The 25,159-nt window shown below is 42.0% G+C and overlaps 2 protein-coding genes across 3 annotated transcripts in view; both read left to right on the top strand.

The window, feature by feature from the left end:
* The first annotated feature begins 2,887 nt into the window (after window positions 1-2,887).
* On the top strand, window positions 2,888-20,360 carry LOC119340408 (ABC transporter C family member 10-like). Of its 2 annotated transcripts, XM_037612316.1 has the most exons (14): window positions 2,888-3,152; window positions 3,662-4,441; window positions 4,692-4,767; window positions 5,079-6,466; window positions 6,694-7,014; window positions 7,091-7,177; window positions 7,301-7,888; window positions 7,996-8,160; window positions 8,307-8,601; window positions 13,173-13,387; window positions 14,043-14,348; window positions 14,834-14,897; window positions 19,218-19,457; window positions 19,594-20,360. In XM_037612316.1, exons 3-14 carry the CDS (start codon window positions 4,752-4,754, stop codon window positions 19,698-19,700), a joined length of 3,792 nt encoding a protein of 1,263 aa, XP_037468213.1. In that variant the 5' UTR covers window positions 2,888-3,152; window positions 3,662-4,441; window positions 4,692-4,751; the 3' UTR covers window positions 19,701-20,360. The 2 variants fall into 2 exon arrangements, with proteins under 2 accessions (XP_037468213.1, XP_037468214.1); XM_037612317.1 differs by lacking the exons at window positions 14,834-14,897; window positions 19,218-19,457; window positions 19,594-20,360 and having other exon boundaries at window positions 14,048-14,159.
* Window positions 20,361-20,523: 163 nt separating this feature from the next.
* LOC119335176 (ABC transporter C family member 10-like) overlaps window positions 20,524-25,159 on the top strand; it is an 11,990-nt gene continuing 7,354 nt past the window's right edge. Inside the window, exons 1-9 of the mRNA XM_037607339.1 lie at window positions 20,524-20,832; window positions 20,918-21,273; window positions 21,347-21,639; window positions 21,870-21,930; window positions 22,012-23,402; window positions 23,608-23,928; window positions 24,004-24,090; window positions 24,224-24,823; window positions 24,931-25,095. Coding sequence (XP_037463236.1) covers window positions 21,915-21,930; window positions 22,012-23,402; window positions 23,608-23,928; window positions 24,004-24,090; window positions 24,224-24,823; window positions 24,931-25,095 — 2,580 coding nt within the window. The 5' untranslated portion in view covers window positions 20,524-20,832; window positions 20,918-21,273; window positions 21,347-21,639; window positions 21,870-21,914. The remainder of the gene's footprint in view (window positions 20,833-20,917; window positions 21,274-21,346; window positions 21,640-21,869; window positions 21,931-22,011; window positions 23,403-23,607; window positions 23,929-24,003; window positions 24,091-24,223; window positions 24,824-24,930; window positions 25,096-25,159) is intronic.

Raw genomic sequence — 25,159 nt, 5'->3', positions numbered from 1 at the left:
TAGCCACTGCCACAAACCCTAAGCAAATCGGTCTTACCGATAGGGATCTCGGTCTCACCGAGATGGGGTTGCAATCTCTCTGTTTCCCTTCGTAACGTTTCGGTCTAACCGAAGTGAGTGATCGGTCCCACCGAGATTGCAATGTAAACTCTCTGTTTCCTTTTTGTAACATTTCGGTCTCACCGAAAAGAGCAAATCGGTCCCACCGAGTTTACCTGACCAACTCTCTGGAAAGCTTATTACCAAATTGGTCTCACCGAGTTTGTGTAATCGGTCTCACCGAGATTACGTTATGCCCTAACCCTAACCGAGTCGGCCTCACCGAGATGCATGTCGGTCCCACCGAAAAACACTAACGGTCACTAGGTTTACTAAATCGGTCCAACCGAGTTTAACGATTCGGTCCCACCGAGTTTGGTAAATTGTGTGTAACGGTTAGATTTTGTGTGGAGGCTATATATACCCCTCCACCTCCTCTTCATTCGTGAAGAGAGCCATCAGAACGAACCTACACTTCCAACTTACCATTTCTGAGAAAGAACTACCTACTCATGTGTTGAGGCCAAGATATTCCATTCCTATCATATGAATCTTGATCTCTAGCCTTCCCCAAGTTGCTTTCCACTCAAACCCTCTTTCCACCAGATCCAAATCCTATGAGAGAGAGTTGAGTGTTGGGGAGACTATCATTTGAAGCACAAGAGCAAGGAGTTCATTATCAATGCACCATTTGTTACTTCTTGGAGAGTGGTGTCTCCTAGATTGGCTAGGTGTCACTTGGGAGCCTCCGACAAAGATTGTGGAGTTGAACCAAGGAGTTTGTAAGGGCAAGGAGATCGCCTACTTCGTGAAGATCTACCGCTAGTGAGGCAAGTCCTTCGTGGGCGACGGCCATGGTGGAATAGACAAGGTTGCTTCTTCGTGGACCCTTCGTGGGTGGAGCCCTCCGTGGACTCGCGCAGCCGTTACCCTTCGTGGGTTGAAGTCTCCATCAACGTGGATGTACGATAGCACCACCTATCGGAACCACGCCAAAAACATCCGTGTCTCCAATTGCGTTTGAATCCTCCAAACCCTTCCCTTTACTTTCTTGCAAGTTGCATGCTTTAATTTTCGCTGCCTATACACTCTTTGCATGCTTGCTTGAATTGTGTGATGATTGCTTGACTTGTCCTAAAATAGCTAAAATCTGCCAAACTCTAAAATTGGGAAAAGGTTAAGTTTTTATTGGTCAAGAAGTCTAATCACCCCCCCTCTAGACATACTTCAAGGTCCTACACCTCGAGATCGGACGTGCCCGAGCCCTGACCTGGATCCTCTATCGCCATTAGATCACTAGCCCGTGGATTCAGTCCGCGGGCGGTATGAACCCCAGCGATCCCGTTCCCTCGCCCTGCTAGGTCCTTGCAGCCTCGGCAGTCGGCGTGGAGAGGGGGGAGGGGGGAGATCAGGTCTCAACGGTGGCAGGCGGGAGTCGCCGCCGAGAGGAGAGCAAACCCTAACTAGAAGGAACGTGATAAGAACTCCTTCTGCTGCTACAACCACTTACTGTGTCCGCCTCTGGAGGCCCATACACGGTTATATGGGTTCACAGAAAACTTGTTCTGCGAAAACTACTTATCCAAACAAGGCCTTAAGAAGGTTCCTAAAACCGATTGGAAAAAAACAACAGGACCGACCGAAAAGAACTGCACGCGTATGTCTCGCTTGGAGACGTAGGATAGCCTCATGTGAAAGGCAGCGCGAGATTGGCCGGCCTAGCACGACACGCTGGAGGCCACAACATCATTTTTTTAATTTTAATTTTCATTTTTTTGCTTTATTTTACTTTTTCTTACCCTTCCAAATATTCTAAATAAATACATTAAAAAGAACGCTTTATATGAACCATTAGAAAAAAAAGTTAACCAAGGATTTGAAAAAAGTTAAATGTGTATAGAGAAAATGTTTCTCATATATACAAAAAAACAAGCATTTAGAAAAAATAGTTAAACAAGTATTTACAAAAAATTAATTATACACTTATTTTTAATGGTACAGAAAAATGTTGTTGATATAATAAAAAAGCCAATCTTATATTTAAAAAAGTATTTGAAAAAGTTAAATATGTATAAAAAATGTTGATCATGTATTCAAAACATATTAATATTCTATTAAAAAATATTAAACATGTATTAAAAGTACTCCCTCCGTCCCAAAATAAGTGACTCAACTTCCCAAAATAAATGACTCAACTTTGTACGAATGTTTATAAAAAACAAAGTAGACATAAAAAAATGTGTATAGACATAACAAAATACGTTAAACATGTTTATAAAAAATATTTCAAATGTAAACAAACAATATTGAATGTGTATTGATAAAAATTTAAAATGTGTTGAATAAAAAGAAAACCGACAAGAAATGACAAATAACAAAGAAAATGAAGAAACTCAACAAAAACAAAAAAAATAAAAAATACAATGAAAGCCCGGAGAAATCAATTCAAAATAATGAAAACAGAGAAAACTGAGAAAGAAACAAAGAAAAACAATGTAAACCGGTGAAAATCAAGAAAGAAATGAAGAAAACTGAAGGACGAAATAAAGAAAAGAAAGAAACAATATAAACCGAGAAAGAAAAAAAACCAAAAAAAGTCAAAACGGAGAAAGAAATGAAAAAGCCGATAAAAATGCAAAGAAAACAAAAAACCCCAAAACCGTGAACTGACAAAGAAAAACGAAAAAAAAAAGGACCAGAAAGACTTCCGGACCGAACCATTCAGCAACCAAGCCATCGAGCGAGGCGAATGAAGCAGCCCGAAAACGTACTCTTGTGTTTCCGCCTTCTGGTCTACAACACGGGCCGGCATCTCTTTGGGCCAACTCCGCGACTGTACCACTGCCGAGCTATCGATTCGCGTCTTCTCCCTCCGCCGCCGTGCCATGAAATGTAGCCGCTTTCCTCTCCACCCTCCCAATCTCGCATTGGATGGATTTAGGTCGCGCCACCCTGCCCGGAATGTAGGGTTAGTTCGGGGTCAGCAACGGAGGCGGCGGCCACCGCGAGAGGAGGAGGAGCACGGCTTCACGCATCGGCGCATCTCCGTCGCTCCCCGCGCCGGAGACGAGTGCACAAGTGGCGGGATGGGGCGCCGTCCTGCCGTGCTACGGGTAAGAGTAAGACCAACATTTTCATCCGATTATCATCACTTAAATGGAGAGATCTAGAGAGGATTGTCGGTGGCTTAACCCCGACAACCGAACCGGATCAGATTGTTTGGAAGATGCGCATTTAGGAGTTATGCCAGTTTTTTGTCCCGGCTGTTACATGTTTTTTTTTTTGTGTGTGGCTTTTATCCCACAAGAATAAACTCCTTACCCGTGATACCCTGACCAAAAGACAACACATGCATGAGGAATCTTGCTTGTTGTGTTGTGAGAAAGGGACCTGCCAACCATTATCTATTCTCTTGCTGTCATGTGGTACAAGTGGTGTGGAAAGAAACTGTCATTGTGCTTCAATGCTCTGAATTTGTTAATTTTGAATCTATGGCTAGAGTTTGGCTCAGCAATACCAATAATGCTGCTTTGAATGCGATTACTGCTGGTATGTTGTCGACTACCTGGAAATTGGGTAATGACATGTATTTTTTGCTTGATTACTGTGGTATGGTTTACAGGTGATGTGTCAGCGACCGTCGGGGTTACTCAAACGCAGGAGACCGCCGTGTCCCAAACTGAACTCGCAGATCCTGGAAAAAGTGCCTGCTCCCTTATGGAAGCAAAGATGGTGGAAGCTCCCCAGCTCAGTTGGCAACGAAGAAACGAAGGACCGCACTTCTGCTGGGGCCGATGACCACCATGGCAAGACGCGGCGCTGTTATGCTCAGATTCATCTCTGCCTTTGGCTGTTGGGTTTGTTATTTCTGCCTATGTCCTGTTAAGCTGATGGACGATGGATGTTGCTTCAGCTGGTTTTTATTTTGATGGATGTAAGAGTGGACTTGCATGAATGTTGTTTCGTTTCTAAGAAAGCGAACAGGGCGAAAGGCCTTTCGATCTACAAAATGTGGCATTGGGTGATTTCGTTTGCATAGTATATTGATCTGGTGGCCACTCGGTGTATATTAATATGGCCGGCTGCCACGGGAGTTGGTTACAGAAAATTTGATTCTCAACATATCACAGAATATTTTCGCACAGAAGATTACAAAACTTGTACACACCAAACATTTGGCACGTTGTTAGCTTGGTGCTACTACTCACCAGCTAGCAGCAGCCTAGAGAGGTCAACACTCAACACTGCCATCATAGCTTCAGAGGGAAAAGGGGTGCGGTTATGGGGAATTTATTTTTGGATATCTGGCCTTTTTTCTTCGAGGAAATTTTCGAATATGGGTGCGACCTTTTGTAGCCAAACAAAGCAGTTCTTCTAGTTTCTTCTCCTCTGGCTCAACAAGGTACAGTTGAATACAGTTTCTCATTCAGCTTTGGGTTTCCTTGATTTTCATGAGGTACTGTGATCTTTGTGTTCCGAGCAAGCGTTCAAATTTCCATGTGTCGCTCTAGATAGTTTCATGGCATTCAGACTTTCTGATGTTTGCTCCAGTACCGGTATTTTTGTAGTATCTGTTCTTTGTCTGCTCCTTCATGAAGAAGGACATCCGTTCATTGTCCTAACTACAGTTTCTTGTTCATAATTGGTGCAAGGCTGCAACAGGAGCTTATCCACCTCGAAGTGCAATTCAGCAATAGAGATTGCATGCCCAGATGGGTTCCTTCACAAGTAAATCCTCTCCTCAACTTCCTCATGTTACATAGCTAGCTACTACTTCCGTTTAAAATTACTTGAAGTTGTTTGTCTTAAGTCAAACTTATATAAGTTTGATCAAGTTTATCGAACAATTTGCTAATATCTCCAACATCAAGTACATATAGTATGAAATTGTACTTTATGATGAATTTTACGAAACTAATTTGGTATTGTAGATGTTGATATATTTTTCTAAAAACTTAGGACAAACCTAGAACTTTCAATAATTTAAAATGTAGGGAGTACACCACTTCCTCTACCTATGCTAAAGCTGGTTTTTTCAGATGGTGGGGCAGCTGATTCTGCAAGTCCTGTGACCCCCTTCACTAAAGCTGGGTTCTTCAGCAAGATCTCATTTTGGTGGTTGAATCCTCTACTGAAGGTGGGCTACAAGAAACCCCTTGAGGACAAAGACATACCACTTCTAGGCGCCACAGATCGAGCACACAACCAGTACATGATGTTCATGGAGAAGCTGAATGGCAAGAAGCAGTCGCCGTCACATGACCCACCATCATTCTTATGGACTATTGTTTCTTCTCACAAGTGTGCCATCTTGGTCTCTGGTTTCTTTGCTTTGCTCAAGGTTCTCACCTTGTCTACAGGCCCAATAATTCTCAAGGCATTCATCAATGTCTCTCTTGGGAAAGGGACCTTTAAACACGAAGGCTATGTGCTTTCTGCGTTACTGTTCGTCTGCAAATGTTGTGAATCATTGTCACAGAGACAGTGGTATTTCCGCACTCGGAGATTAGGGTTGCAGGTGAGGTCACTCCTGTCAGCAGCTATTTATAAGAAACAACAGAAGCTATCGAATGCAGCAAAAATGAAGCACTCTTCTGGAGAAATTATGAACTATGTGACCGTCGACGCGTATCGGATTGAGGAATTCCCATACTGGTTCCATCAATCATGGACAACTAGTGTTCAGCTCTGCATTGCTCTGGCAATTCTATACAATGCGGTTGGTGCTGCAATGATTTCATCTTTAGTTGTCATTATTATCACTGTACTGTGCAGCGTTCCATTGGCCAGACTGCAACACAAATTTCAGAGTAAACTTATGGAAGCACAAGATGTGAGATTGAAGGCCATGTCTGAGTCATTAGTTCATATGAAGATCTTGAAACTTTATGCATGGGAAGCTCACTTCAAGAAGGTCATCGAGGGATTGAGGGAGGTTGAGTACAAGTGGTTGTCTGCATTCCAGCTTAGGAGGACCTACAACGGTTGCCTGTTCTGGTCGTCTCCTGTTTTGGTGTCAGCGGCGACCTTTGTAACATGCTATCTTTTGAAAACCCCTCTTGATGCTAGCAATGTTTTCACCTTTGTGGTTACTCTACGTCTTGTGCAAGACCCTGTTATATTGATGCCGGATGTTATTGCTGTTGTGATACAAGCTAAGGTTGCTTTCACTCGGATATCGAAGTTCCTTGATGCACCTGAGCTAAACGGACAAGTTAGGAAGAAATACTATAGTGGCATTGATTATCCTATAGCGATGAAATCGTGTAGCTTCTCGTGGGAAGAGAATACATCAAAACCAACTCTAAAGAATATAAATCTGGTAGCCAAAGCTGGAGAAAAAATAGCAATATGTGGAGAGGTAGGTTCAGGTAAGTCGACGCTTTTGGCTGCTGTACTCGGAGAGGTCCCCAGAACTGAAGGCATGGTATGTTTTATTAGTAAGTTCATCATCTAGTGAAATATCTGTCATATTCAGAATTGACACATTTAGACATGAAGAAACATAGCCAGTTGACAAACAGCATCATGTTCAGTTTGCAAAGTTGTTGAAAGTTATGCTCGACAGTGTTGCCAATATGAATTACGTTAATCAATTCATTTTATTCATAAGAACTTCATTTCAAACTCTTGAACTTTGCATAAACATTTCAGATCCAAGTCTGTGGGAAAATAGCATATATTTCTCAGAATGCATGGATCCAAACAGGAACCATGCAAGACAATATTCTCTTTGGATCGTCGATGGACGGGGAAAGATACCACAACACAGTCGCGAGGTGCTCGTTGGTCAAGGACCTTGAAATGTTGCCATATGGAGATTTCACACAAATTGGGGAGAGAGGAGTAAATCTTAGTGGTGGTCAGAAGCAGCGCGTTCAGCTTGCTCGTGCACTATACCAAAATGCAGACATCTATCTTCTTGATGATCCTTTCAGTGCTGTTGATGCTCATACAGCTACAAGTCTCTTTAATGTAAGGATCATATTCAGCAAATGCAGACTGTATTACTATTAGAGTTTGAACTGTTTTACAAATCTTTTTGTAACAGGAATATGTCATGGGTGCTCTATCAGACAAGACTGTTCTTTTGGTGACACACCAAGTGGATTTTCTACCTGTATTTGACTCCATTTTGGTACCTCTCTCCACTTGAGAAATGACACCATATGATGATATTTGTGCCCCTATGATTTATATTTATCTGTAAGTAGCTTGATTTATTTGTTGATGTCATTTAACATAATGATGTTTTTGTCAGTTAATATCAGACGGAGTGGTCATTCAGTCAGCACCTTATCAAGATCTATTGGCAGATTGTGACGAATTTAAAGACCTTGTAAATGCCCATAAAAATACTATTGGTGTTTCAGATCTTAATAGCAGTATATCCCCTCAAGGATCTAAGGAAGTATCAATAAAGGAGACAGATGGTATTCATACAGAGTCTGTGAAGCCATTGCTGGCGGATCAACTGATAAAGAAAGAGGAAAGAGGAACAGGGGATGCAGGTGTTAAGTCTTATATGGTTTACTTGCGCCAGAACAAAGGATTCCTGTATTTATCTTTTTGTATCATTTCTCACATGATTTTCATTGCTGGACAAATATCACAAAATGCATGGATGGCTGCTAATGTCCAAAATCCTCATGTTACTACACTGAAGTTAATTTCTGTGTACATCATTATCGGAGTTTGCTCGATGCTTTTCTTGCTATCAAGATCTTTATCAGTCGTTGTTCTTGGGATTCAGACATCAAGATCCTTATTTTCCCAGTTACTCAATTCATTGTTCCGTGCACCAATGTCCTTTTTTGATTCTACTCCTCTAGGACGGGTTCTTAGCCGGGTAAAAATTCTTAAACCAATGGCAAATACAACTATATACTGTTCTGTTTTACACCAAAAGATTCTTCTCAGGATAGATTAACTCGTTCCCTTTTTCTTCTACTGCAGGTCTCTTCTGATTTGAGTATCGTTGACCTCGATGTTCCATTTGCCTTCCTGTTTAGCCTTGGTGCCAGCTTAAATGCATATAGCAATCTAGTGGTATTGGCTGTTGTTACATGGCAAGTTCTGTTTGTATCCATTCCCATGATAGTTTTAGCAATTAGGTTGCAGGTAATTGGTATGAAGTTATTCTAAGCCTCATATATATGATTATTTGAATTCATGCACCAAGTGATGTTTTGACCAAGAGTGAATGAGCATGCAGTTTTGCATTCAAAGTTCTCATTTTCTGAGACTTGTTATATTTGGTCATGCAGAGGTACTATCTAGCCTGGGCCAAGGAATTGATGCGGATCAATGGTACTACCAAATCTGCTCTAGCGAATCACTTAGGTGAATCAATTTCAGGGGCTATAACAATAAGGGCCTTTGAGGAACAAGATCGATTCTTTGCTACCAATTTGGATCTTGTTGACAAGAATGCAAGTCCATATTTCTATAATTTTGCTGCAACTGAATGGTTGATTCTACGTCTAGAGATAATGAGTGCTGCAGTTCTTTCTTTTTCTGCTTTTGTCATGGCCCTTCTTCCACGAGGAACTTTTAGCCCTGGTAAGTAATTATATGAATACCACTATGCTTCAAATACAACTAATTTGTGATAAATGTTAGATTCATGCCATGTAAATGTTGCTACCTTCCCATTGCCTTCTGAGTGAGTTCTGATAAGTTTTTGTTATGAGAAAATTTACTTGATAATCCCTCCACCAGCAGATACTCCCTCCGTCCTCAAATAAGTGAACATATAGAAATATCAAGACAGATTATGGAGTGGAGTAGAAAATGCATTGGGAAGGTGCAAGCCACTATCTCCCACCTCTTTAATTCCCCCACTCCAGTTAGCTAAGTGCATGTAGAAAATGAGGAGACCATGTGTTAAATGTTATTGGGCTTGCTTCCCGTGTGATGAGAGAGAAGCATTTTTTATACTTTAAAGTGCATTGGGACGATAGAAGTACACTCTTCCATGGACAAATTTCGAATGCTAAACGTCCGCTTATTTGGGGATGTAGGGAGTAGATGATGTTTTAGACATGATATGGGTCTCCAACAAACTTACCGAAGCCATCACTGCCCGTACAACAACAACATCGGCGTTGCCGAGACTACACGATCCAGAACTAGCCGGATCGAGTCACCCGCATAGTCCAACGTACCACCACACCACTCGTTGCAAAGTCGAACCAATATAGGTTGTAGGTGCGCACACACATTGGCCTAGATGCAACAAACATAAAGCCACACCACCCAGGTGATCTCCACTCCAACCTTGTGGACGAAGCCGCCGACCACCACTTGCGAAAGGTGCACGCTGTACTGCACATTCGTGATAGCCACCTGAGTTGCCGCCTCAACGCCTCACAGCGTGACGGTGAGGTCAACCCAAGCCCCTCCCCCTTCCCGACATCCTAGAGCAGGTAGGCTAACTACCATCGCCCCATACCACATAGCTGACTACCAGTGCCACTTGAAGAGAGCTTCCCACCACCTTGGCAGCGGGGCCCGCTGCCACTATAGTGGAGGCCAGTGGTAACGAGCGGGGTAGAGGGGAGAGACAGAGGCGGTGCCACTAAGTTTCCTCCGGCATTGTGTGGGGAACGACATGAGGGGAACGATCTACTTCCTCCGATCCAAAAGAAGTGTCATGGCTTTGAACTAAAGCTGAACTAAAGCCATGCCACTTTTTTTGGATCGGAGTGAGTAGTTCTTTCTAAAAATCCGAATCAATCTTGATAGTTAGAACTCAAGACTCTTCTTCCTCTTCACTTGTTTATTCCTCTTAAACATGATCGCCCTTCCATGCAAGAGGGTGTGGACAACCCGTAAGTCATAGGAGTCTTCTTTCCATCCTCAGTGATGTCATCATGGGTAAGGAAATAAGCAAGAACATCATCGGACATCAAGGTTGCATAATCACTCTTTTGTTGAATGTGGAACACCATAGATAGGAAGTGAGGTGCTAGTACTCCAATGAACTTGTTCACGATGAATCCATCATTGATCTTCTCACACCCAAGCCTTGTAACTTGACCACAAGACTGGTGAGTCATGAATAGAGTGGTTGAGGTGTTTTGTGGGGGTTCATCACAAACAAGTTCATCTCATGCTTGGCCATTTGATACTTTAACCTTGGAATGTTTGTGGTGCCTCCATTCATGACAACCAAATGACCCCATGACCTTTTGAGGATTTGATAAGGATGACTTGGGCATAGATATCTCTCGAAAGGCCCTTTCAAATCAAATGGATAGCGATGGCATTGAGTTCTTGGTCAATCATTTCACGCGGAGTCAAGTTACCGGCATCCACCAAATTGAATCCATGCCCCCACAATCTCCCAAAGTGCCACCAAAGAGCTACGATTATGAGACTCCATAGGAAACTTCCAATGAGAGTAGCGTCTTCCGTCAAAGAAGGGTGGTGAGCCGCATAGTGATATTTAGGAGTGGGAGGCTGTAGAGGTGAGGGATAGGCCATGATGCTTGGTCGAAGCTAGGAGGCATAGCACCAGTGTTACCCAACGGTTATGTCTCCGCAAGTTGTGATGTGGTGGGAACACTATTCTCTAGTGCGAGAACTTTAGGCATCCTTTTGTTAATGAATACCTCTGTAGAAGCATCCGATTGGGATTGAGGCTCCACTGTCAACTTGGCGAGATATGCGACGGTGTACAATTTCTCGGCATCACTGGAAGAGGTACCCTCTGCGCCTTCTAAGGCAATGAAGCCCTTAAAAGAGTCCTTATTCAGATATCAATTGAAAGGATTGAGATGGACCTAAGGGGGTAAATAGGTCTTCTAATTTTTTTAGCTCTTTTTATTTACAAATTAGGCTTTGAAGAATGTAAATGACGGGGCAATCCACAAACTCGGGTCCTCATTAGTGACTCCTGCTGCCTAGGAGTCTCCAACCTCCAAGAGGTAACAAGATCAAAGGGGAATGCTCAAAACCTCCTCAAATCACGCAAGTTATCAGTCGAATAGCGAATCTTGGCTAAGGTTAGCTCCTCTGAAAAATCCCTCACAAACCTCTCAAGGAATCAAAGGACTAGGGCTGGGAGAGCGTGGGGAGTGTTCTTGGCTAGAGCTGATATGCTTGGAATGGATGGTCAACCCTATTCTGAAGCGGTGGTTGGGTAGGAAAAAACTACACTATTTTCAGGCTGAAAAAAGTATTGTCAGACAATCTGACCAGCTCTAACAACCCTTGTGAGCATCAGAAAACAAGGGAGCAGCAGAGAACAGGCTCAGGTTCAGACAATCAAGCCTGGGACTCACCCTAGGGCCGAGAACTGTCGGGAAAGTACCGAGCAGTGTGGCCTCTATCAGGGCAAAGCCAAGAGCAGCCGACTAAGTACTAGATAGTCCGGTACATGTCCAACTAAAATTGAGAGCTACCGGACAATACGAGTGTGTGTCTGGCCTAGGAATCAACCCAATACCATGTGCATAGTAACAGACCCAAACCCGGACTATCTGGCCAGAATTGGCCCAAATGGTCTAGCCAGCTAAAAACTGCCTTTCACCTAGGATGGTTTTAGGTGTAGAGTGACTTTAGCATGTGCTTCACATCCCTTGATTCCCTCTTAATAGTGCGGGATCCTTGTACCCTTTAACTTGGGGGGGGGGGCATCGATCCTTGACAACCTTCGCACAAGGGACTAAAATACACTTATTGGCCTCATTAGTTCCTTTAATTTTTGTTATCAATACAAAAGGATACGTTGGGGCCTAGATGCACTTTCACATGCAACACATCAGTGTCTTGGATAACAAAAGGCAGTACTTCAACATTCTTGATTTTTCTTCGTTGTTTATGTGCATATTTTGGTCCTCGCACTATTAAACTGATACTTTGGCCATTAAACTTTGATACCATGTAGTTTGGCTCCTCCTCACAATGTAATTTTTTGTTCCTCGAGTGAGTTTTAAGAATACTAAATTCATTTTGACTGGGGTAGCACCTACACGTAGGTTGTACTGACCCACATTTTTTTATTTTAAATAATCTTAAGGAAATTCCACATAAAACTATTTTCATGATCTATAGGCACATGGCAAGGTCGACAAATGCACACGCGAGCAAACACGTCTTGTTGCCCTCTGCTTCCTATAACTGCCAACTCATCCGCGTACACCATGAGAGTAACAAGTACTAGCTATGTACCTCAATATAATGCGTTCAAAAAAAAAATTCAATAAAAAATGACAGATCTAGTGCTAGAAGCTCCCACACCAGGTGGGGTCTGAGGAAGGATCAAAATAAAAACTTTCTATCACCAAAAAATGCCATCGAATCAGTATGGAAGGGGAGAAATGTGTTTATAATCTACTAGGGGAGAAATGTGTTTATAATTGTTTTCTTCGAAGGTCCATTAAATGCCATCGACAAATGCATCCAACAATACTTTCTCACGTCATTGAATCAGTATGGAAAGGGGGAAATGTGTTTATAATCTATTCCCTCCGTCCCAAAATTCTTGTCTTACATTTGTTTAAATACGGATGTATCTAGTTACATTTTAGTGTTAGATACATCCATATATAGACAAATCTAAGACAAGAATTTTGGGACGGAGGGAGTACCACAGGAGAAATGTGTTTATAATCTACTGTGATGTAAAGATGAAAGTCACGTGTGATGAAAGTATGGAAGGAAAAAAACAAACCTGTTTGAGCTGGTTACGATAGGTGAGGTGGATGCTGGTTAGGATACAGTACCCACCACATGAGATCTGGGTTGCATAGTTAATTAATGTTGTTTATGAAAATCTAAGGGTTGTACTTTGTTAACTAAGAGGTCGGTCAAATAGGTTCTCAGGTTTCTGACTTGTGGGATTTTGTACGCATCTTTTTCTAGATAGCCCATCAAAACACTTTTAGCATGTAATTGATAAGAAAATCTCTATCGCGTTAATGATTAAATGTTTCTGATTTTGTGGGAATTTCCAGACTATTTTTTTCTTCTTCTATGTAGCCCATCAAGTACATAACAGATGCAGTTCCAGTCCACTTGTAATGTATTGGAGTCAACTAAATAAAGTATCTGACAATTTTCAGTTTATGGATATTAACATTACAGGTAGTACAATTGATTAATACCTTGCTTTCATACTTGCACAGGTTTTGTTGGAATGGCTTTGTCCTATGGTCTTACGCTAAACACGTCATTTGTTTCATGTATTCAAAACCAATGCAACCTTGCGAATAAAATAATCTCAGTAGAACGGGTGAGCCAGTACATGGGCATACAAAGTGAAGCAGCAGAAGTTGTTGAAGAAAATCGACCGTTGCCAGATTGGCCCCAAGATGGCAATTTAGAGCTTAGAGATTTGAAGGTAATCAAATATAATGGGGTTTTAATCATTACTAGTTGTGTTTCACTACTCAGTTTTGCCATTAGAAGTCACAACTGCTCAAAATTGACATCGTTCCATGAGACGCTTGCTCAAAAATGCCATTAGAGACCTAAAAAATGCTATTGTTTCGTTAGATGTTTGCTAAAAAATGTCATTAGACACCGTTCTGTCAGGCCAAACCTCTTGACCATGTTATATGATCAAAATACCCCCAGAACCACATGTCAGCTCCATATATATCTCACAATGATAAGTGTTAGCCCCACTTTTCAGAAGTAAGCAAGCGAATAATATTAGAGGAAAATAAGAACAATGTTCGGGATCGAGTGGGACCCACACTTAATCATACTGAGATAGAGGGAGAGCTGAAATGTGGGTCCATGGGTATTTTGGTCATATAACCTGTTGTACGGGAGCTTACAGTAATGGTGTCTAGTGGCATTTTTTAGCAAGCGCCTAAATGAGTGATGGCATTTTTTAGCAGGTTAAACTTCTAGTGGCAAAACATAGTAGTGGGACATAACTAGTGGCATAAATGATATAAAAACCAATATAATATTTACATGTACAACATACAAGGTAAAATCCAATTAACACCTCTAACAAATTGATGAGATTGATTTTCATTGGACAGATCAGGTATAGGAATGATGCTCCACTTGTACTACATGGAATCACTTGCAAGTTTGAAGGCGGAAATAAGATTGGTATAGTCGGACGAACAGGATGTGGCAAGACAACTTTAATTGGTGCATTGTTTCGTCTTGTTGAACCTGCCGAAGGGAAAATAATTATAGACTCTGTGGACATCAGTACAATAGGCTTACATGACTTGCGTTCGCGTTTGGGTATCATTCCACAAGATCCAACACTTTTTAAGGGTACAGTAAGATACAATCTAGATCCTCTTGGGCAATTCTCAGATCAGCAAATATGGGAGGTAAGATGTACAGAGATATCTATGTTGCCTTTTCTCGCCTTACAAAATGTTCAGATAAGATTATGAAGAAGATATCACACCTGAAGAACCTGATACAATGTTTAATCACGATACCTCCCTCTTTAGTACAGTGGCAATTCAGCTTAGTTACTTTGATATATACCTAAAGATTTCAGAAAGGTCAGCACATTACCAAAATGGGGAGCGACGGAATAATTTGAGTTAGGGGAATCTCAAATTACAAGTTGCCTAATAAAAAACTAGATTACCTAGGGGGATTAGATAACTTTTCACTGGTAAAATAAATAGGCACCCAAATTTGAGTTGAGGAGAACTCAAACATGGGTGACTACCTGGTAGGCGTGTACAGCCACACCTCCCACCAACTGAGCTAGGCTTAGGCCCCATCTTTCTTATTTTATGGCATATATACTTTTCTAGGAATCATTAAAGTGGTTGCTGCTCCATTTGTTATTATGCTGCAGGTTCTTGATAAATGTCAGCTTCTTGAAGCTGTCCAGGAGAAGGAACAGGGATTGGATTCACATGGTAGGAAACTTAACTTCATCTATACTTTGGTTTCTGTGTTTAATTTTTTGATCTAATAAATTGGGCAAACAGAAAACTCAGTTCGATTCATTTCAGAAATTAAAACAGATGTGAAAATACATGTACCACTAAATATGTCAAACTTTTTTTCGATAAAGGGCGCTTTTATTAACTCAAAATGTAGCATCAAGTGGATACAAAACATCATGAATACCACCCGGTCTCTGCATAACTAGGATGCACACAACCAAACAACAAAAGTGTGTCAAAAGGAAAAGTAACAAAAAAGACAAGTCGACAACAGTAGAGTCCTACAGACCGACACTATGCCTATGTCAAAAATGGAGGTAGATCGATTCGGAGGTTATGATGCCACCCATGTTGGGAAAAAACCTCCATAGTCGCCTGCTCCAACCGTGTACACACCGTCTTGAACAACGGTTGGTGCTCCGGTCGTTGTAGCGTAGACCACATACGAAGCAAGTGCGTACAACGAAAAATAACATGTAGAGGAGAAGCATTTTTGTCCTTAAAAATGAAATCATTTCTACATAGCCAAAGCGACCAAAGTAAGGCATACACTCCCACCCTTATTAGCGTTTTGAACTTATTTGAAATACCGTCCAACCAATGACCAAATATATTGGCAACACTTGTGGGCGGATACAAATTTGACGCTATTCGGATGACTGACCATGTAGAACGTGCAAACTTGCATTGAAAAAAGAGGTGCTTGATTGTCTCGTCATGAGCACAAAAGCAACACTGCTTACTTCCTGGCCAGTTGCGTCGTGCAAGGTTGTCTTTGGTTGGCATAACTCCCCTACGAAGATACCACATGAAGATTTTAACTTTTAGTGGAATCTTTGACTTCCAAATTTTCTTGTTATTACTCACTGGTACCTCAGAATGCATTAGCGCACGATACATAGAGTCTACTGTGAAAGACCCCGATGTAGTAAGGTTCCAGCGGAAAACATCCCTGCCTTGTGTCAGGTTAATCGAATCCAGTCGGGATAAAAGATTATGCCATGACATAAGTCGGGGGCCAATCAAGTCCCGCCTGAACGAAATATTCGGCGGAGACGAACTGAGCACGTGCGCAATAGTATTATTTTTATCGCGAGCAATGGTGTATAAGGCCGGGTATTGTTCTCGGAGATTGGAATTGCCTAGCCATATGTCTTCCCAGAAACGAATTTCCGACCCGTCCTTTATCGTGAAAGACCCAAAGTGAAAGAGATGTTTCTTTGCCGCCATTAGGCCAGCCCAAAAGTGCGAGTCACCAGGTTTCCAGTAGGCCTGAGCAACTGCCTTTTGGTCTAAATACTTGTTGCGCAACATGGTTTGCCAAACACCATCCTCAGTAAGAAGTTTGAACAACCATTTACTAAGTAGGGACACATTCTTGACCTGCAGGTCATGAATTCCAAGGCCACCTTGGTCTTTCGGCCTACAAATCACGCTCCATTTGGCCAGCCTGTACCTTTTCTTTTCACCATCTCCTTGCCAAAAGAATCTAGATCTAAAATAGTCCAGTCTTTGCAGCACTCCTTTTGGGAGTTAGAAAAAAGAAAGCATATAGAGAACCATATTTGTGAGGACAGAGTTAATCAAAACCAACCGTCCTCCAACTGAGAGCATCTTGCCTTTCCAACTGCTCAATGTTTCTCTAAACGCTCCTCTACATGTTTCCACTCCGCAATTGTGAGATGCCGATAGTGAATAGGTATTCCCAGATATTTGATCGGGAATTGCCCGTGTGCGCAACCGAACAGGTTAGTATAATCGGCAGCCGCCTCAGCAGCATCTCCAAAGCAGAAAAGTTCACTTTTATGGAAGTTAATTTTGAGACCCGACATTTGCTCAAACGTTGAAAGTAAGAGTTTCAGGTTTCGAGCCTTGTCCAGGTCATGTTCCATAAAAAGAATTGTGTCATCGGCATATTGCAGAATAGAGAGGCCACCATCCACAAGGTGTGGCACTACTCCGGCAACCTGGTCGTCCTGCTTGGCGCGCTCAATCAGAATAGCCAACATGTCAGCGACAATGTTAAATAACATTAGAGACATGGAGTCACCCTGTCGTAATCCTTTTTTTGTCTGAAAGTAATGGCCTACATCATCATTGACTTTGATGGCCACACTACCTCCAGTTACAAAATTTTGGATCCACTGGCGCCATTTCTCTGAGAAACCTTTCATTCTTAGTGCCTGTTGGAGGAAAGACCATTTGACCTTGTCATAGGCTTTTTCAAAGTCGATCTTGAATACTAGCCCACTCATGTTTTTCCGATGCATCTCATGAACGGTCTCATGCAAAATTACTACGCCATCGAGTATATTTCTTCCTTGCATGAATGCCGTTTGAGATGGCCGGACAACATGGTCAGCTACCGAGTTTAATCTATTCGTAGCCACTTTGGTGAAAATCTTGAAGCTAACATTAAGGAGGCATATAGGTCTGAACTGTTGGATCCGTTCGGCCTCCTTAATCTTTGGCAACAAGACAATCTCGCCAAAATCAAGTCTGAGTAGGTCTAGTCGGTCGGCATGAAAACAATTGAACAACTCCAAAAGGTCAGTCTTGATGATATCCCAAAAATTCTGATAGAATTCTGCGGGGAAACCATCTGGGCCTGGAGCTTTGTTATGTTCCATTTGGAACACAACCGCTCTCACCTCCTCTTCTGAGAATGGTGTCGTTAGGATATTATTTTCTTCTGCCGTGACTTGTGGAATATCATCTGTTCGGGTCTCGTCGAGGGTGAAGTTCCCTTCAATTGGCGCTCCGAACAAATATTTGTAGTATTTGGTGATATACTTTTTGAGCTCCTCCTGACCTTTGACCCGCCCCTCATCTTGTTGGAGACTGTAAATACATTTCTTCCTATGCCGCCCATTGGCGATCAATTGGAAGTATCTTGTATTACTATCACCCATCAAAATGAAATCAGCTTCGGATCTTTGGTAGTATTTGATCTCCTCTTCTCGCAAAAGACGGGCAACCTTCTCATTCGATTGATTCTTTAATTCAATCTCTTGATGAGATAAGTTGCGCGTCTCTGCAATCTTGTCGGGGTCATCAATAATGGTACAAAGCCGTTGTTTTTCTTTTTTATATATCACGTTGGTGTGTTTCGCCCATCCAATGAGGTGTTGCCTCATGGATCTTATTTTAAAGTTCCATCTCTGAATAGGCGTACGACCAACGGCGAGCTTCTCCCAAACATTCTTGATTATGTCTACAAAACCATCCCCATGTAGCCATCCCAACTCAAATTTGAAAGGGCGACGGGCTGGTGGGTTCGTAGAATTAGAATCTAGAGTGATGGGTGCATGATCCGATAACGCCTCGATTCGCTCTAGGGCTCGCACGGTTACCAGAGGAAATTTTAGTTCCCATTCGGTGTCCATGAGTACCCTATCAAGCTTCTCGTATGTCGGCACAGATCAATTATTAGCCCAGGTGAACTGCCGCCCTGACATACTGGCCTCCCGAAGATCCAAACTGTCTATGACAACATTGAATAGGAAAGGCCAATGAGTGTCGAAGCGGTCATTATTTTTCTCTTGCTGGTACCTAAGGATATTAAAGTCCCCTCCAATAAGCATTGGATAAGGATTATCCTTAGCCAGGTTCACCAATTCGCGAAGGAAAGTCGATTTGTGTTCATCTTGGGCAGCCCCATAGACTGCGACCAGGCTCCATGTAAAATTATCATTTCTGTTTCGTAAGTGAAATTTGATATGAAAATCACTGGTCGAAAAAGCCAATAAGTCCATGGTCGTGGTGTGAATCCCAAGAAGGATTCCTCCAGACCTTCCATGAGCTGGTAGACTATGCCATGTGTAGTCGAAACCACCTGATAGCTGATCGAGGACATGCTAGCGAAAATTACATTTACCAGCCTCGGAAATTGCCACAAAATCCAACCCGTGTTCGCGCACACAATCACCGACGTGTTTATGTTTAGCCAAGTCTGAGAGACCTCTGCTATTCCAAAACATGCCTTTCATGTGGAAACTCGGTTCGGTATGGAGCCTTTCGCCTTCTTGGGTGGTTTTTGTTTCTTTTTCGACGTATTTCCTTTTGTCAAACTTTTAGTAGTCCTAGGTTTATTCTTCACCAGTAGGGAGGTAGAGGCCCAAGTACTTCGAATCCACCAATGGATTCAGCTCAAACCATGAATGAGACTCTTGGCAAAGAAAAAATCATGTCAATTTGTGTCTTTAGGAAGATCTCAAAGTTGCACCCTTTTGCTAGCACGGCGTTGGAACTATCTCATTCATAGTACTGATCAGGATCTTGTCATAATAGTTGTGGAAGATGGGTCAAACTGGAGTATGGGCCAAAGGCAGCTCTTCTGTCTGGGACGCGCGCTTTTGACAAGATGCCGCATCTTAGTTCTTGATGAAGCTACCGCCTTTATAGACAATGCAACAGATGCTGTCCTTCAGAAAACTATCCGGACAGAATTCAAATATTGCACTGTTATTACAGTGGCCCACCGTATACCAACAGTTATGGACTGCGATATGGTACTTGCAATGAGCGACGGTATGTCTCTTACCTGTTTATAGAACTCATCGCTTATTGAACTGAACCAATTAATATGGATTATATGAATTATACGTCAAGCCAAATGTACTGTGGATCTTTCCCATACTAATGAACTATGTATGAACACTTCCAGGGAAAGTAGTGGAGTTTGACAAACCTACAAAGCTCATGGAAACTGAAGGATCTCTCTTTCGGGAGTTGGTCAAGGAGTATTGGTCCACATCGAACGGAAATATTTAGACGATACTGTCAATTTTGATTGTTTACTTGCTGCACCTTTTCAAGAGATAAAAGATAAACAGCTTTTAGAAAGAAAATAAATGATACGCCTGAAGATATACAGTAATCTATGCTACCTCCGAGGAATCCATCTATTTTCAATAGGAATTAAGACAGCACTATCTGTCTGTTAATGTCTGGAAATTTCTTTTGCTATGTATTGCTACCGGAAATTGTGTGCAATACATGGTGGACTGCCGCTGCCCTTCAGAATTGGTGAAGCTGGACAGAGTAAATCCCTGAAGATTTCCTTGCTCCAGTAATCAGATATACTAGAGGGCTAAACCGTAGGGACTTGAGTTTTGCACTCTACCTGTGTGTGCTGACAGTGTTATGGTCGAGTTTTTGTAAATTTGTTAGCACATTCACTTCGGCATCATTTACATTTTACTGTAGCTTGGTAAGTTTATGCTGAATGCATTGACTTTATAAATGAGTTTTCAGACTCTGCCATGTAAAGAGATGCGATTGGTTTCAGTTGTCGATGTATTTCTCCAATGGAAAACAGTTTGCTTTTGACATTAAGAACTGCCTATTTATATTGCCATGTATATATAGAGTATTTTTATTTGCTTACACACTCGATACAAAGCACTATGATCTGAGGCGTACCCACATGTTCTGGAGCTAGCAGCCTTTTTTTCAGGTAATGCTGGAGCCAGCTGCCTGTCGATCCAGATGGGCCAGGCCCCGTACTGGTTCAACACTCCCCCGCCGTTGGTTTCCACTTAATTAGTGATAGGAAGTAGTATGGTCTGGTTCTCATGCCCAATTTTATCAGCATGTTCCATCGTATGTCAGTTAGAACTTAAAGTTGCAGTTGAATGCTTAATGTTTAGACTGCCTAAATGCTTAATGTTTAGACTGCCTAAAAATATATTACTGCTGGGTCTATGTTTACCTTTTTTGATTCTTTCCCTGTATTATTCAAGATTGATTATTCTTGTTCCTAAGTCCAATTTGTTGCTTTCAGCTGAGCTATAAGTCTGTGCATGACACTGGCACCACATGCCTTTTGGACAGTTGCAAATTCTTGTGTCTGGTGATGCAATTATTTGATCTTTGTTCGATTGTGTTATGTGATGCAAGAGCGGTAACTATCCACTCTACTGTTCCATACCATGATATATACTATTCTTTTGAGTCCAAATTTTCCCCTGACGAAACAGAGCTTGCAGATCCTGGACAAGTGCCTGCTCCTTATGGACGCAAAGATGGTGGAAGTTCCACAGCTCAGGCGGCGACGAAGGAACAAAGAACCACACTCCTGCTGGGGCTGGGGTCGCTGATGATCACGGAGGCGAGACGCGACGTCGTTATGCTCAGGGTTATCTCTGCTTGCTGTGTCTCCCTTCAGCTGTAGGATGTTGCTTTAGCTGGTTCTGTTTTGATGGATACGATGGTTGCCTATCAAGGCATGTAGGAGTGGACTTGGATGTTGCTCTGTTTCTATGAAATGGGACAGGGCAAAAAGCCTTTTGATCTACAAAATGTGGCACTAGAGGGATTCCACCCACAATTAACAAGTCTACTGGTGAGCTTTTGCGTCACTGCTAGAAGACAAGTAAATTCGGTAAGCTAACATATAACTATCCATGTGATGGCAGGTGCGGCGTATATTTAAATGGCTGGCCACCGGAATCCGGTACAGAAGATTTGACTCGGGCTACGATCTCAGCATACGACAGGAGATTCCAAAACATATGGCACGTTAACAGCGCCGTACTCGTAGTAATAAAAGAGCTTGCGGCGCCAGACCCTGCAGCCTAAGCTTGGACGGACTCACCAGCTAGCAGCAGCCTAGAGAGGTCAGCACTGGCATCTCTGTAGCTTTCCCTGTATCCTTTCTAGCCAAGCAAAGCAGTTCTTGCAGCGTCTTCTTCTCCTCTGGGTGAACAAGGTACTTGATGCTCACTGACGAGTATAGTTTTCGTCTTCAGCTTTCGGATCCCATGACTTTCATGATTTTTGTGTTCCGAGCAAGCATTTGAATTTCTGGATAATTCCATGGGATTTGGACTCTCTGAGGTTGCTCCAGTACCAGTATCTGTTCTTCATATGCTCCTTCACAAGGAAAAAGTAGTATTTGTTCTTTGTCCTAACTAGTTTCTTGTTCATGATTGCCGTTAGGGCTGCAACAGGAGCTGATTTGGAAGCAACAGAGATTGCGCGCAGATGGATTCCCTCACAAGTAAATCCTCTCCTCAACTTCCTCATGTTACATAGCTAGCCGCATCACTTCTGCTGCCTTTGCTGAAGCTGGTTTTTTCAGACGGTGAGGTTGCTGATTCTGAGACTCAGGTCACTCCCTTTGCTAAAGCTGGTTTTTTCAGCAAGATGTCATTTTGGTGGTTGAATCCTCTAATGAAGATCGGTTACAAGAAACCCCTTGAGGACAAAGACATGCCACTTTTAGGTGCCACAGATCGAGCATGCAACCAGTACTCGATGTTCATGGAGAAAATGAATGGCAAGGAGTCGCTATCACACGCCACACCGTCATTCTTCTGGACAATTGTTTCTTGTCACAGGCGCGCAATCTTGGTCTTAGGATTCTTTGCTTTGCTCAAGGTTCTCACCTTATCTGCTGGCCCAGTAATCCTCAAGGCGTTCATCAATGTATCACTTGGGAAAGGGACCTTTAAACACGAAGGCTATGTGCTAGCTGCGTTAATGTTCATCTGCAAATTCTGTGAATCCCTGTCACAGAGACAGTGGAATTTCCGCACTCGGAGATTAGGACTGCAGGTGAGGTCACTCCTGTCAGCAGCTATTTATAAGAAACAGCAGAAGCTATCAAATGCAGCAAAAAAGAAGCACTCTTCTGGAGAAATTTTGAACTATGTGACTGTCGATGCCCATCGGATTGGGGAATTCCCATTCTGGTTCCATCAGACATGGACAACAAGTGTTCAGCTTTGCATTGCTCTGGCTATTCTATACAATGCGGTTGGTGCTGCAATGGTTTCATCTTTGGTCGTTATTATTATTGCTGTACTGTGCAATATTCCATTGGCCAGACGGCAACACAAATTTCAGAGTAAACTTATGGAAGCACAAGATGTGAGATTGAAGGCCATGTCCGAGTCATTTGTTCATATGAAGATCTTGAAACTTTATGCATGGGAAGCTCACTTCAAGAAGGTTATCGAGGGGTTGAGAGAGGTTGAGTACAAGTGGTTGTCCGCATTTCAGTTTAGGAGGGCATACCATAGTTTCCTGTGTTGGGCATCACCTAATTTTGTTTCTGCAGCGACCTTTCTAACATGCTATCTTTTGAAGACCCCTCTTGATGCTAGCAATGTCTTCACTTTTGTGGCAACCCTGCGTCTCGTGCAAGAGCCAGTTAGGTCAATACCAGATGTTATCCGCGTTGTGATACAAGCTAAGGTCGCTTTCACTCGAATATCGAAGTTCCTTGATGCATCTGAGCTTAATGGGCAAGTTAGGAAAAAATACAACATTGGCACTGATTACCCTGTACCTGTAGCGATGAATTCATGTAGCTTCTCATGGGATGAGAATACATCAAAACCAGCTCTAAATAATATAAATCTGATAATTAAAGCTGGAGAAAAGATTGCAATTTGTGGAGAGGTAGGGTCAGGAAAGTCGACGCTTTTGGCTGCTGTACTTGGAGAGATCCCCAAAACCAAAGGCACGGTATGATCTTTTTTACTAACATCATCTTTTAAAGAAATAACTGCCAAATTCCGAGTTCGGACATTTAGACATGTTTAAAGGGAACATGGTCTGTCGTTATAAAAATTATGCTTGACACTATTTACCAAGAAGAAGTACGTTAATCAATTCATTTTTTTAGAAACATCTTTATATCAAATTCCTGATCTTTGCATAGACATTTCAGATCCAAGTCTGCGGGAAATTAGCATATATTTCTCAGAATGCATGGATCCAAACAGGAACCGTGAAAGACAATATTATCTTTGGATCACCGATGGACGGGGAAAGATACCAGAACACACTCGCGAGGTGCTCACTGGTCAAGGACCTTGAGATGTTTCCATATGGAGATTGTACTCAAATTGGGGAGAGAGGAGTAAATCTTAGTGGTGGTCAGAAGCAGCGGGTCCAGCTTGCTCGTGCACTATACCAAAATGCAGACATCTATCTTCTTGATGACCCTTTCAGTGCTGTTGATGCCCATACAGCCACAAGTCTCTTCAATGTAAGGATCATATCAGCAGATGCAGATTGTATTTACATTTGATTATGAACAGTTTTACAAAGCTCTCTGTAACAGGAATATGTCATGAGTGCTCTATCAGACAAGATCATTCTTTTAGTGACCCACCAAGTTGATTTTCTACCTGTATTTGACTCCATTTTGGTACCTCTCTCCACTTTGGAAATGTCAACATCTGATGATATTTGTGCCTCTATGATTTATGTTCTTCTATAATTACTTTTATTTTTTTGTTAATTAGATCTAAAAGACTAAAACTAGTGGTGAATTTTGGCAGTTAATGTCAGATGGAGAAGTTATCCGGTCTGCACCTTATCAAGATCTATTGGCAGATTGTGACGAATTTAAAGACCTTGTAAATGCCCATAAAGATATGATGGGTGTTTCCGATCTTAATAAGAACTCACACTCTCAAAGAGCTAAGGAAGTTTTGATCAAGGAGACAGTTGGTATTCATGGAAGCAGATATACAGAGTCTGTGAAGCCATCGCCGGAAAATCAACTGATCAGGAAAGAGGAAAGGGAAACAGGGGATGCAGGTGTTAAGCCTTATATGCTTTACCTGTGCCAGAACAAAGGTTTCCTGTATTTCTCTTTTTGTGCTATTTCTCACATAATTTTCATAGCTGGGCAAATATTACAGAATTCATGGATGGCTGCTAATGTTCAAAATCCTGATGTTAGTACACTGAAGTTAATTTATGTGTACATTATTATTGGAGTTTGCACAATGCTCTTCTTACTATCAAGATCTTTAGGAATCGTTGTTCTTGGGATCCAGACATCACGATCCATATTTTCCCAGTTGCTCAATTCATTTTTTCATGTACCAATGTCCTTTTTTGATTCTACGCCTCTAGGAAGGGTTCTTTGTCGGGTAAGAATTCTTACTCGAATAGAAAATACGATAAATTTCAGTCACATTTTGCACCCAGAGAATTTTCTCATGATAGATTAACTTGGTCCCTTGTTTTTCTTCTGCAGGTCTCTTCAGATTTGAGTATTGTTGACCTTGATATTCCATTCGCCTTTGTGTTTAGCCTTTCTACTAGCTTAAATGCATATAGCAATCTAGGGGTATTGGTTGTTATTACATGGCAAGCTCTGTTTGTATCCGTGCCAATGATAGTTTTGGGAATTTGGTTGCAGGTAATCTTTATGATTTTGTTTCTTTACGCTAATCCTCATGCCTATGATTATTTGATTTCATTCA

The sequence above is a fragment of the Triticum dicoccoides genome, chromosome 7B, assembly GCF_002162155.2.
Source record: "Triticum dicoccoides isolate Atlit2015 ecotype Zavitan chromosome 7B, WEW_v2.0, whole genome shotgun sequence".
NCBI classification, from domain to species: Eukaryota; Viridiplantae; Streptophyta; class Magnoliopsida; order Poales; family Poaceae; genus Triticum; species Triticum dicoccoides.
This window is presented reverse-complemented; position numbering and strand designations above follow the sequence as displayed.